Source organism: Cupressus sempervirens, chromosome 3 (genome assembly GCF_028749045.1).
Source record: "Cupressus sempervirens isolate cs-2001-9-10 chromosome 3, ASM2874904v1, whole genome shotgun sequence".
NCBI lineage: Eukaryota > Viridiplantae > Streptophyta > Pinopsida > Cupressales > Cupressaceae > Cupressus > Cupressus sempervirens.
In genome coordinates, this window is record NC_143120.1 from 917,551,379 (window position 1) to 917,566,435 (window position 15,057).

The window sequence follows — 15,057 nt, forward strand, 5'->3', positions numbered from 1 at the left end:
AGAAGGATGTCGAAAAAAAATGAGACTAATGATAAATATATTATAAAAAAATAAAAAATAAAATTAATTGTATCTGTGCTAATTCCATAAAAATAAGAACATAGCGGGTGAAACTTACACTCATCTGGAATTGCAAGAAGTTGTCCGTAAGACTTCAAAACTGTTTACCACGGTCCCTTAATCAACAATTTTTTTCATGATTTGTAATTAGTACTAAGTAATAAAAACCTCCACGCAATCACGAGCTTTTGTAAAACAATAAACTGAAATATCATAATGTTCAAGATTCAAACTTCGGATATAATAACAGCCATTATTGCATCTACAGATTAGATAAACAAAATCCGTTTGACTTGTATTAAAACTAATTTGGCGAGTCAGCAGGATTATTCATATGCACAAGGAGCCTGAACTTAAACAAGCCCTTAACTACTTTTTGCTGCATCCATTGATATAATAAATGATAAAACACTAAAATGTCTGACTCATCTGGTAAATGACCACATGAGTTTATGAGAACAGCCAAGAATTTCAACTGTATAAATAATATGTAGTTTGTAACATCTTTTCCAGAAATGGAAAACCAAATTCCCTGTTTGAAACACCTCTCATTCTAAAGCACGGTTGTCATCGGAAGCTGATCTTTTATATTATATAAATGCTTGCAAGAAACATAAAAAATGTGGTTTGATTTTTCCGATCGGCAAATTTAGATTTCTTTTATTAACTGATAAGAGTAGAAGCAAAAACGAGAAATGAAAGTTCTGTGTAATATTGTTACAAGGTTCATGACAAAAACTCTACATGCATTGCAGGAATGTCAACAAGTCGTGAATCAAGAATCCAAGATGGACAGATTAGCAACCAATATAAATCAATTACAAGCAAATATCAACAAAAAAAAATCAATCTCTATTTGTTACAGCCACTCTCTCCAATAACTCTCTCTAATCCTCCCAATTTCCTATAGCAAAAGAAAAATTCCAAGCTCCAAAATGGAAGACGCTACCAAATAAAGCAAATGAAGTAGTAGGGCTTCAACCAGGAACAATAAACAAGCTGAAATGCAAGTATTAAGAATATAACTTTCCGGAGGAGGAATAACTTTCCGGAGGAATCCATGCAAAGAAAATGCTTCTATATTGCAGCCCGCAGGGCACCCCGGGCAGCCTCCCGCCTCATCTCTGCTTCTTTTCCTGACCCCCTAAAGTAGGAGTATACTTGCTGCATAACCAAAAGAAATAGCACTGTCAAGGAAATCTAAGTATTTGTCCTAATTTTCCAGAGAAAAAAATTATCTTCAATCATGTATTACCTAAAGAAACAAAATACATTTGTGAGAAAAGGAAGGCATTCCCACATTGTGTTTTCACAGAAATATTCACAAAGAACTGAACACAATTCATAAATATAGACTGACACATCTCTGTTTAATACCAAAACAAAAAACAACTCAGCTTTAGATGAGTTTATTTTCAGCATTTCAACATGCATTGTAAATAAATTATAATTGTGGAAATATCATAACATTAATCCAAGAGCTGTCATTAAAAAAATGGTGCTTGATATTCAGGCTTATCCACAATGAAGAATACATACTAAAAATTAAAAACAAATTTTACTTCTAACCTCACCTGAAGGACTCTCATACTTATCAGTGTCTCCAAAGTGAACAAGATAAAACCAATAAGGTAGAAAACCTGTCAATTAATCAAAAGTTCAAAACCAAAATATGTATTAGACACCAGTAGCCTAGAAATAAATTGTTTTCTTACACAAGGAACATTGATTACTACTATCAAATGCACATCATGGTACTTACCCCAACCAAAACATGATCTGAAAAGACATCTATAAGTGGGAGGATACCCCTGCCAAAGCATACATGCAAGCCACAAAGGGGTCAATCATATGTTGGAATTTTACTGCTATGGTATCAAAACAATGTATCCTTAACCTAGGACCAATTTATTGAAAATCATTCGACTTGAAAAATACATATTGAAATGCCTAAATAAAACCCCTCTGAAGTCTGAATCACAAAAATTATTAGTGGAAGACAAAAAAGGCAATTGCAGATCATGTAGCTAACATAAAAGTACCTTCATCCAGAAAGCCATGGTTAGTGCTAGAGTAAAACAATTTCCATTGCAATGCAAGCTTTCAGTTATGACACCATGACAATGCAGGTGGTCGCAATTACTATGTGCAAGTTTCAAACTTCAAGCGAATATTGAAGGAAAAGATATGCACACGCTTTGCCCTTTGAAGCAGAACAAAATTTTAAGCTTTAATACTGCATTCTTCAGTGTGCTAGGGTTACAAATAGATAGCTGCATATCTTTTCATCTGTATTTAAAATATATTTGCAATCGGTGGTCCGGTTTATTTTATCCATAGGACAATTTATTCCAGAGAATGCTATTTAGAATTTAAGAAACAAAAATGAAAAAATAGTGGCAACAATGTCTGTTTGGTATTCCCAAAGAAAGCAAAAGTACCAAGAAAACAATGCCACGGAAATTATGAAGACAGTGTTGATGTGAGGTTTCTGTTGAAGGAGGATGATTGCCACAAATCTATTAGCATTGCCTTCTTGGTATATGTTTTTCAATGGCAGTCATATCACTCTTATTTATATTAACCAAGAGACGCGGAAAGACATGTCTCCTCATGAGACATATCTATCCATTATTATCTAATTAATATAATAACAAATGATTATTTAATTATATAATATCTCATATATTTAATATATATTTAATTTGTGTATATATATATATATATATATATATATTTCTGCACTTTAATTTCATTGTTTATCCAACTAAAGCTACCAAACATCAACACTCCCTCTTAGCTAGGGAGAATAAACACATGACCATATATTACCTCAATGTAATATAAAGATATTGGGAGTAATGGCCCTCCTGAATATCAACTCATTTGACATTCACCTCGTACTCTTTGAGCAATGGTTACCTGAATGTTGAGTTGTAAGATATTCACGAAGTATTGTGAGTAAGGGCCTCCTAAATGTCAACTCATTTGATATTCACCGAGTACTCTGTGTAATGGCCTTTTGAACATCAATTTTCATAACATTCACCATGTACTTAAAATGTTCATAAGGGATGTGCACTTGCATTTTCATAATGCTTACCATATAAACATCCACCATGCAAAGTATAATCTATCGTGCTCTACATAGACATCGTAAGATATCCATGATAATAAAAAAATTAAGTTATGGTAAGATCATCACCTTTCAATAACTTTTGCAAATACAATTGATAATCATTTGGAAGACGTCACTTCCTCATGACGTACAAAGGGGGCAGGCCCATTAAAACCATGTAGTCACATACATAGACTTTAGACTCCCTCTAAATATCAATCTTCATAACTCTCACCTTTAAAGAAGTGTTAAGACTCCCTCTGAATCTATATCAATATCCCTTTCTATGCAAGAACATACTCAAGGAGAAAAGAAAAAGATCAAGAAAAATAGCTCTTATACTATGTTATAGAAATACGAAATAAGAGAGATACTACAGTGAGTAGATAAATGAAATATTTAATAATAATAAATACTTATCTCATTTGCGACAAATCATAAACTATCTCCATATGCATCAAATCAGAGAAAGCCCTAATATTATCATTTGGTCTTCCTATAAATTCCACCTTTGCCTGATACCAAATCAAACTCCGAATTCTTTTAATGCCCATCCTTAATGAATTTGTCCACATATTGTTTCATTGGTTTATATATGCCAATGGAGTTTTGCAAATCGAATCTTGTCTTCCTATGCCCTTACATGGATACCCTCGTGGTGTTACTTGGTGTGCCTCACACTTGTAGCCTTATGACTCTCAATCCACCCAGCTTTATGCTCCCTCGTGGTCGTGCTTCTGAGGATCTGATCCCTTTATTCACTGTAGATGGGATTCCTTATTATTTTTGCAGTACTTGTATTCACATCTATCTACTCCCTTGACTCCTATTTCCACATTGGTTTTATTTAAAAAAATTATGTCATCAAGTGAAAAACCTGTCCTGGAAGACAAATGTCTGAAATATTAGGTTCTCCTTGCAGTTAATAAAATTGGTGCAACAAAACTTATTCCTCGTAGAAGTCGCTTTTGACAGTCTCTCACAATCCTCATTGTCAAGGCATTGAGTTTTATCGCTCTTCAAATATTAAAATAGGATATCATCCCCAATCAAGTATTTGACAATTCTCAGATGATATTCATACGTAAAACACTTGTTTCTTCTGATAAGCACATAAAATAAATAGAGTTATTAATCATTTAGTTTCTCTTTATATCATATTTGATTTGTTATAGCTTTCATTTCACAGTTTATCAACATCACAAATAGTATGTTGAAAAATATGTCTACATCCAAGAAAGAGGCGGCATTTGCACAGGCTGCACTTATGGAGATTCCATTTTAGTACAAAGCAACACGAGCTTCAGCTTTTGGGGTATGTATTAATTCTGCATGTTATAGCTTTTCTTGGTTTAGGAATAACATATTTCTTAATGGTTGAATGGATGACTTCTCAAAATGATTTATGCCCTAATGTACAGTAGTCCACTGGGTATGGCTCTAGAAATATTTCCATTGCCGCCTCCCTTGTCAGTGATTCAACATGACACTACCAGGCAAACCTATCCTCACTTCACTAGTTTTTAGTTTCAAGCTCTTCAAGGCGCTCCACATGGACCATGCAACTTAGAAAGCCAGGAGCAGGTAAGAGATTTGTTTGTTGGGCAGGCTTCCATGATTTTTATAATGGTTTTCGTTCATAATCTCGAGAATAGCAAATTAGAGGAACATTTTAGATTGAACATTTCAGTAAAATTTCCCCCTTTAATGTTTTGATACCATGTTAAAGGAGGATGATCACCACAAATGTATTAGCATCGCCTTCTTGGTAATGTTTTCCAATGGCAGCAATATCACTCTTATTTATATTAATCAAGAGACAAGGAGAGACATGTCTCCTAATGAGACATGTCTATCCACTATTATCTAATTAATATAATAACAAACAAGTATTTAGTTATATAATATCTCATAGTTTATCCAACTGAAGCTACCAAACATCAACAGTTTCCACACCATCGCCCCATAGCAAATGAGGAACCCTTTTTTTCACTTGGGGGTGAGGTAGTTGTCCCAAGTTGTCTTAGCTCAGTGGCAATTTTCAAGCCTACAAGTCTAATAGATGAGTTTCGGCAACTTTGGCTCCCTTAGGAATCAATGTCACTCAGGAATAAATTAGCCAAAGTATAACACTTAAGAATAAGAGAAAGTTGTGAAGGTTCTTGATTCCAATGCAGGAAAAGTTGTGAAAGTCCTTGGAAAATGCTTGTTCCAGTATCAGACTTATCCTAAAAAGTCCGGAAAAGGTATGGAAAAGAATACAGACAGGAGCCTGCTGACTATTGAAATTTGGCTGAGTCCGAAAAATTTTAGGATCTTCTAAAATCTAAAATCTCCATTATAATGTCTAGAAATCTGAAACCACTCTCAAACACCTTGACAGTACATACATAAAATATAACTTAAGAAATCTTACACTTAAATGTTACTATATGTTCCACCCTCTCATTTCCAACCTGCCACACAAGGGCCTGATTTCCAATGTTTCTTATTCCGACTTGCCACATAAGCTGGTAAATTCTGACTTGACACAGTGTAGCATGTATTTCCGAATTTCACACTGAGGGCTCGTTTGGTTGCAAGAATTGGACTGGAATAGGAAAATCCAAATCCTCACATTCGCCAATTTGACGTTTGTTTGCAAAATACAAAATTGAAATTAGAATCCACCTATCCCAATTTGACCCTAAATGAGCATAGCGGATTTCCTAAAAGAAGGTGGAATAAGAATAGCTTATTCTTATTCCAGTTTTTAATAAACCCAATTTGGTAGGTTGTCGGGTCCGTGACTTTGCCGTTTGATTGTATTTTGCCACTCAAACGAATTTTTGGACTATTTTCTCCGTTCCTCATAAGATATAAACTAGGTCAACATTATTTAACGTTTAATATGTGTTTTTTTTTTAAATGACAAAAAAGACTAATATCAGATTTGATATCTTTTCTAAACTTTCATAAAATTATCTTTACAAATAAATATTGTGTTTAGTCTTTAAAAGATCATTAAAATATCATATTAATGATCTTGACTTATTTGTATTTTTTATTTTCTTGAATATATTTTAAAATAAAATGATTTTAGTTTTGATCTTATCGTCGTTAAAATAATTTGAATTAATTTAGAATTAAATTTATAATATACAATACATATGTCCTTTGAATTTCGATGAATTTTCAAGGTTGGGTATATGTTTCACTTATAAAGTCAATTTAAAAAAGAAAATATAGGCTAATTAAAATAATTTGGCTTTTAATAAAAAAACCAGTTTTTATAGATAAAAAAGCTTTGTTAATTTAAAATATTACCAAACTAAAAAAAAATTAAATTAAATTATTAAAATTTTAGAACAAAACTTATTCCAATTCATGTTTCAATTGTTGCAACCAGACATAGAATATGCATCTTTCGACTCCTCTTCTATGTCAACCAAACATGTCCAAATGATATTCCATAACTTATTTTAAGAATGCGCGAATGCCAGAAGAAATTTTATTCCAACATAGATGATTGCTGCATTCGGCAATTCCTGCAGCCAAACGGGCCCTAAGTGTTTGCCCCATGAGACCTTAAATTCTAAATTGGATGGGAGATCTTAGCCCAATGAAGCTGTTATTTCCAAAAATCACCATACATTTCATCCAACGAAGCATTAAAGTCCAAACTGCCATGGCATTTTTGCGCAATAAAGCTGTTATTTCCAAAAATCACCATACATTTCATCCAATGAAGCATCAAAGTCCAAACTGCCATGGCATTTTTACCCAATGAACCTAAGAATCCCAAAATGGGCTTGATGCATTCTTGCCCAATTAGCACCGAATTTCTGAAAGCTGGTGCCCAATGGGGCTAGAAATTCTGAAATCTCTCAAGTGATTTGCCCAATGAAGGATGTATCTCCAAAACCCATTGGTGGTCTCGCCCAATCAGGCCAAAAATTCCAAATTGGCTTTGATGTGTTTGCCCATTAGGACAATGATTTTTAAACTCATTAAAAAGTTTGCTCAATCAAGCTAGAATTTCCAAAAATGGCTGCCTTTGCCTAATTACCTTGTGAATTCCGAATTTGTTGATCGACTTGCCAAATTTGATGAGAATGACTAAGAGGTCAGGCTTAGGGCAGTTCGAATCATTAAAAATTAACATGAAAAAAATTATTAATGACAATCGAACATTTAATGAAGATTGATTTTAATTAATTGCCATAGAAGTCAAGCGACACAAATTTGATGCCAAGGGCCATATTTAAATGAGAGGATAAATGTTTTGACTTATTTTTTTGTCTCTATAAGGCCAAGTCAGCCTTATTGGAAAGACATAACCTTTGACTATCAGAGCCTATATAATTGGATGTTGAATCCAATTAAAACACCCAATTCAAAACAATAACTCAAATGCAGATCAAGTAATAAACGGCAGATTGAGTTTCTCCTACAGCAGCAAGAAGAAAACTTCATTAATCACTTAGATTTTGGAGAAGACGGCACTTACATATGGAAGGTACATGAATTATCAAAGCACTTTGAAGAATAATCATTTGCCAGAGACTACAGTACAATGGCTACACAAAATTGACCATTGCCAACATGACATCCATCTACCAGAGGCATGGAGATAAATTCACAAGCAATTGAGCAAACCCGCTTAACCCAGAAGAGATGCGAAACTGGGGTAGGAGGCACTTCACAGAAGCAACCTGCAGAAGAACTCTTTAGCAAGTTCCTATTAATGAAAACTTTACATTAGCCATACTCTAGTTTTCCCAGGCTTGACTGTAGTAATTGTGTCCCGTACCAACAATATTATTTTCAACCCTCCGCCTCCCCCCTTTAGATGTCCTACAAAAATTTAGAAATACCCCAAAAGAATCCCTATATTCCTTTCCAGCCATGCTGCTAAAACAATCATAGAAAAAATCACCCTCCAAAGGCTCAACAAGCAAAGAGCATCAGATGGAGGAATGTTTACCAAGAGGCACTAAGACAGAGGTTAAGTTTGTTCAGGCATCTGCATATGTCCTCAGGAAGGAAGCACCGCAATGCAGATGTTCAAAATCTTCCTCAATTTGGCAAAATGTAAAGTGAAAATTCAGAGGTTACAAGAGTACTTGGTGGTTTTTCTACTGAGCAAGCATTTGCGATATTAATGTTTAGTCATTGCAGATAAATTTCCGGCATATTTTGGCGCAAAACTCGTGCAAGTACTCGGCAAGTCTGAAACCAAAACTCACCAAACATGGAATTCACAGTTGGACACAAAAAAACACATGGAAATTATGCTGAAAACACGTTATATTAAATACGCACACCCACACATCTTCCTCACACAACATTTTCACATCCTTTGAGCATCATTGAAATTGGAGCACACTGGAAGAATGTATTTGAGGATTTTCAGGTTTCTAAATTAATTATTTTCTTTATGTAAATTTGATATGTTAATGTTAAGTTTGCATGTATTATTGACAATTATGCATGCAATGAATTCAATTCACAGAAATTTATTGTTGATTTATGCTATTTTTTAGAATAAAATACCCTAACAAAGAGTTTTATGCTATGGACTCAAAAAAATGTTACTTTGGTTCAATAAATTAATGGCATTGCTATTAACAACCATATTACATTTGATATGCATCTCATATATGAATTTTTTCCTTAAACTATTTCTTGGATTTCCACTCCACATAAGGCTTAGCATCAATTAGTGTAAATCATCCTTCTAGAAGCCTTCACATGCTTGGAAATGACATAATAAAACCAATATCAAAGGAGTGTGACTGTCACCTTTTTCTTGATGAAGTTTAGTGAAGAAATCAACTACCTCAAACAACTTATTGCGTGCATCACTTGTAAAATGCTACGAGGCAAATCGAGTAATGGAGACACTCCTTCCATTGTTTGATGGGAAGAAGGTAGAGAGGGTGAGGACAAAAGCATTAATAGCAGAAGCCATTAATCCTTGCATATCAGTAGATACAGGGGTAAACATGGCAAACATTAGTCATGGTACATTTGTACAAGGTTCATAACTTCATATCCACCTCATCCATTTTGAGCAAAATACAGTCAGAAGGCTTCTTTTGTAACTAGAAACATACCTTGAGCACAACCTTTGTTTATTAGGGTTGTACAATGAGGCCCACCAACAAGCAGACATGGTATGTATGAATTTTTTGTTTTAAATCAAACTTCCCAACAACATGGCAAAGCGCCCATACTGAAAGAATTAGAGCATTGACATTTACAGGAAAAGGATACAATGAACTCTCTCCAATAAACTCAAGTGGTAGGCTTCTTAGATGCTATTTTAAAGGAACAAAGTAGTGGCAAAAAATCAGCTGCACCAATCTTTAAGAGTAGTAGGTGGATGGAAGGAACCACATCCTCATCAATTTTTTCGCAGCTGTGAGATTTTTTTTCCAAAATCAATTAATGCCTCTAACGAAATAATGAATGAATACGATTTCAACCTAACACTAGAGGAGGATATCCTAAGGCAGCATAGAGAACGTAATACAGATTGTCACTGACAATACCACAACAAACATGATGGGTGGAAAATTGCTTTAGGATAGGAATATATCACTCTTGTGGACCCCTGACACAACACATTTAACTTGACCTTCACTTAGAGAATTGAAAAAATTGATTGGGCAAGACTTGTCACCGAAGATGCAAAGAACATCAAAACATATATTTATAAACACCCTTGGGTTCTCAAATTGATAAAAGATCATACCAAGGGGTAAAATGCTTATGTAATTGGGCGTCACAAAGTTTACAATTAACTTCCTAACATTTCAGAGCACTGCCAATTTGTTGGCATCATTGAAGCAAAGACATGTGAGTAAAGCATAACTAGACTCAGTATGCAAAGAACACCGAAGGAGAGGACCACAAAAATAATTTTCGATGAATGTATTTGCAACAAGAGCTGCAATGATCGTCAAGGTAAGTTAAATTTCAATTTCAAATTGAATTGTTTTTCTAATTTTTAGATTTAACCTGAATTTGTTTATGCTTTTAGGTGTAAAGCCTTTGGAAAAGGTATCTGCATCTCGTGGATAGTGATCAAAACCAAATTAAATACATTTATGAGACCATGAATGGGACCAAAGAGACCATCCAAAACTATTATGAGAGGATAGAGATAAATTTGAACCTATTTGGGACACCACTGATTAGAGGTGGAGCATCAGCAATTAATTCCAACCAACTCATTCATGCAGTAAAGGTCCCACCTCAACCCCATGTTTTTCGACTCTACTGGTTTCACAAATATTAATGGGGAGGTTATGGAAGGCATTTAGCATGCCTTGAGAGGATGAAACTCGAGGTTCAGACAAGAGAACATAGTATTTCAAAGTTATGAAATTACAAGCAGATTATAGAGAGGATATTTTCTTTAGCACTAGCCACATCAAGAAGCAAAAAATGGAGTCTTGAACACCTTATTTGTAAGCTCTTTGTGGGAAAATCAGGGTATTTTTTTTCATTGAGCACAACTGGAATTTGTTTCAATTCATTCACAAAAATAAGTGGAATCAACTAGTTTTTATGCAATAGAACCTTCAGCTCTGCACAAGAGAGTTGGGCACATCTACACGTGACCTTATTTACTTCAAACATACATAGATCCCTACAGTGACTAAACATTGAAGGATGAAGAGGCCCCTATTTTCAAAGAGGACACTGATTTTGAAAGGCTCGCTATGGAGGGTGTAGATGAAACGGAACAATTTGGACTGAAGGACATCACTGTAAATGGTGTCCATCATGAGGCAAAGGTGGAGTCACTACCATCTAACAGAAGCCCTGAGTTGCAAATCCAGCCTTCTAGGCCAAGCAAGGAGCTGCAACTGAGTGCAAAGACTAGACATCCGCACCAACTTCTTGCTAGAATGGAGATGAGAAATTTGTAAAATCTTGTAATATGTAACCTGCCTGGATATGTAATTTATGATTATTGCCTTAAAGCCAGATACACGCCTACATATATGTGAAACTGGTAACCTAGAGTGCAGTCAGAACTGAATAAAGATCTATAGACCAAAATAGTGTGTAACAAAGAATCAAGTCGCAAGGTAGCAACTCTGAATTGAAGCAGGATGAAATGAAAGCCTGAAAGGGTCTGAAGTTGATCTGTATGAGAATTATAAGGCTTAGAACCTTAATGTTCAGCTAAGCAGTACGATTAATTATGAAATATAGTATGCATATATTATTTGAGACTTCTATTAAGCTTGACTCATGCTCAATGATTGTACTTCCAGCTAAGTAATTGTTTCTAAGGTTGCAAGTTTCTGAGTCCCTTAGCTGGATATTAAATTATCATAGACTTCAGATTTTGTAGAGCAGGAGAAAATTAATCTCCCGATAATCTACAAACAAGTTTCTTACAGTCACCACTCACCATCACAATGTTTAATCAGCTACAAACTTTTCACAAAAACAGTTCCAAAACAAGACTTCTCCACAGAGCTTCAACACATCTATTCCAAATTGCCTGTTTGTTCTTGATCTAGTTTTTCATCATGCCAATCGCTACAAGACCTTCCTCTATGCAGAGATGCATAGGTCACTTGGATTGCACCGAAACTGAAAAGAACGATCCATACCAAACAGATCTTGATCTAAACCACACAAGAAACAAAAGCTAAATACCCAAGCAAAAAGAACACTAAATGATATGGTTTTAAATCTATCACAGATGATTTAAATCAAAAAATGAATCATAATTTTATTCAACCGCTTGACTGGACATCCTGGACATCTGTCACATATTATACAAGTCATAATGCGTTTCAAAAGGTATAAAAAGTTAAAAGATAGATACTGAGCAAAGGTATAACCAGAATACAAATATTAGGAGCAAACACATTTTGAATGGAATAAAAAATTAAAATGAAGATCCTTACGTCAATGATTTCCCCTTGAAGGGTATTGGAGGAGCAACAGCAGCCAAAATACAGAAGCCAATGTGGATCTACACAGTGAGTATGAAGAACAAATGATTAGCTGGCATGAGTATTTAATAAATGCAAATGCTAAAAGAAGAATATAATTGATAGAAAAAAAAGGGGAGATATTACCAGGTAAAATAAGAAAAACCGACCAAATTTTAATGCACTTTCAGTCCTGAAATGTCAAGAAAGCAATTTCAGTATTAAAGAAAAAATAAATGGAGCAACAATAAACATAAAATGACTCAAGCTATAATACCTCATAGCACGATACAAAGGTCTGTACCACAGTACATAAGCCCCGGGGACACCAGAAAGTAGATAGATGATTGCAAGAAACCATATTTTCACGCCTGGATTAAAAACATGAACTCAGTTACACAATAAGATGCAATATGGTATTTCAAGTGATCAATGGATTTCCACAGAACATGGAAAATGTATTGGATGTTAAAACTCGTGGAAATTTGAGGGAGAAACCAATAGATCTTCATACTCACCATAGCCTCTAACCCAAGCAATAGTCACCGAAATAAAGTTCCATACAAGACATAAAGTAATTCCTGCAAGAAGTGCCATATAATCAGGAAATCACACAAACCTAGAACATAACAGATTTCAAGAAAAAATCAAATTAAATGTCATCTTAAGCAAACCTCCATAAAAGTCTTATGAAAAACTGTTCGGTATCAAATGACTTTAAGATCTCATGGAAAAGAAGAATGGGCATCCAAACATATACATAGTTAATATTCTACCACAGAAGTTACTGAAATCTAACTATCAATTTAAATTCTCTTCCTTTAAGCATTGCTTGTAAGAAGGAAATTATATTGAAGTCCTAGATGAACAAGGTGTGTAAATGTGACTCAAAGATACAGATTAATATGCTACCAGCAAAAGTTTATCTAGGACAACATGCCCCTTGTTGATGTCAGTTTTGTACCACTACATAACATATAGCAATTGAATACTTAATATGGAATATCAAACACTCAATCCCTCTCTTGTAAAGTAAATACTCATGAAGACATGAGAAAAACTCCAATGTTCCTTACACCTGTGGATACTAACTCAATTATATTAATGTGATTTGCTGGTTAATCACATAGATGGCCTTATGTTGTTCATTCAAGGATTGTCGAACTCTCATTGTGTTGATGATGATGATGATGATGATGTCTGGCCTTGTAAAGTATATGAGCGCCAAATAATGTTGATGGTGATGATGATGGGGTTGTGTGTTCAAATGACTTATGCCTTCCTAACCTTCTTAGAATGAAATCCAACTACTCAATTACTCGTTGCTTTACTTCTACTCCTATGAATGGAAAGATTAGCAAATGGACAGGGATCGAATCTAATGAAAGTTTACCAACGGCTCTACCTCCATAGATGCAATGATTCAAGGAAAAAAAGACTAGATTATCACGCAAGGCTTTCTAACCAGCCGTTAGGATGCTAGTGGCCTAGTTTATAGATCTTTATCAAACATCCACTAATATCACCATACAACTATCCATCTACTCTTACTCTTAACAACTTTCTTGAAATAAAATCTACTTTAACAACTTCAATGAAATTTAACTCTAACTATTGGAAGTAAAAACCATGGAATAACACCAAATGTTTCTAATCGCCATGCAAGACACAACAATGATAAATAAATAATTTTGGTATTATCAAAGCAACAATTTTCTTCAACCCTTTCTAACTTTAACTATTGCAAGTAGAAACCATGCAATAACACCAAGTGTTCTTAATCACCAAGCAAGACACAACAATGATAAAGAAACAATTTTGGTATTATCTAAGCAACAATTTTCTTCAACCCTTTCTAACTTTAACTATTGGAAGTAGAAACCATGCAATAACACCAAGTGTTCTTAATCACCATGCAAGACACAACAATGATAAAGAAACAATTTTGGTATTATCTAAGCAACAATTTTGTTCAAACCTTTACAAATGAGAGCAAATGGTCTCATATAGGGGCCAAAATTACAACCAACAGTAGAGATTAAGAGGCAAAATCAACAATCCATATTAGATCCCAGAAATCCTAATTAGGGTTGTCACCCTATCGGCCAATGAGAAGACGCCACCTCATCAATGGACCAATGAAAATAAAAGAAAAGTGGCAACCAATGAGAAGGCACCAAAATGGTAGCCAATCAGAATTAGACACTTATCCTACCCAAGAAGAAGGAGAATTTGCCACTTGGGCTTACATCAAATGATCTTCTAATATAATTTTACCCTTTTCTTTCATCTTTTAAGCCAAGGCAATGAACTAGCTTGTCGTTGACTTCCTTCATGGGAGGGCAAAGTGTGTGCTTCATCGTGAGCTCAGCTGAATTCATCATGTTGCTTACTGCTTGCAATGTCTTCTCATTATCCTTCTCATATTCTTTCGCATATTTGATAAAGGCATTAAGGGAGGCAAGGGTGCCCAAATGCTTCTTTTTGATGGCAACCTTCCCCAACTCATCCACTCTTGATCCAAATTTTGTCTCATTGACGTTCTCCTCTTGCTCTTAACTACTCTTTGTTGCTGGCTATTGCATCCACATTTATGTCTGACTGACTCCGCTAGACCTTCCTCTGGTTTCATCTTCTCATAAGTAAGGTGTACCTTCCGACTTTGTAATTGCCTTAACTTCTCATTGTACCACGACTCGGTATGTAGATCAACTGTCCTTGTAACTACCTCTAAGGATCCTGATGATCATTCCAATCTGCTGGACCCAATTCTGTTCCATCTATTGTATCATAATCTTCTCTTAGCACATTTTCATCATCTTCCAGTTGATCGGGAATATCAAGGCCTGTCCATATAATTGCCCTCATCATGCCCACTGACAACCTTGAGAAAGCTAGCTTTCTCACATGAAAGTCATCTTGTGCATTAGCCCA

At 34.9% G+C, this 15,057-nt stretch overlaps 1 protein-coding gene across 2 annotated transcripts in view; it reads right to left on the bottom strand.

Annotated features, from left to right (window-relative positions):
- Positions 1-751: 751 nt before the first annotated feature.
- Positions 752-15,057, bottom strand: part of LOC149569744 (secretory carrier-associated membrane protein 2-like) — a 48,915-nt gene continuing 34,609 nt past the window's right edge. For both annotated transcript variants that reach the window (XM_089822473.1, XM_089822472.1), the window contains 7 exons: positions 12,642-12,704; positions 12,401-12,494; positions 12,271-12,316; positions 12,097-12,164; positions 1,823-1,871; positions 1,635-1,700; positions 752-1,224 (listed from right to left, as the gene is read on the bottom strand). In XM_089822473.1, the coding sequence (XP_089678599.1) occupies positions 1,138-1,224; positions 1,635-1,700; positions 1,823-1,871; positions 12,097-12,164; positions 12,271-12,316; positions 12,401-12,494; positions 12,642-12,704 (473 nt within the window). In that variant the 3' untranslated portion in view covers positions 752-1,137. The remainder of the gene's footprint in view (positions 1,225-1,634; positions 1,701-1,822; positions 1,872-12,096; positions 12,165-12,270; positions 12,317-12,400; positions 12,495-12,641; positions 12,705-15,057) is intronic.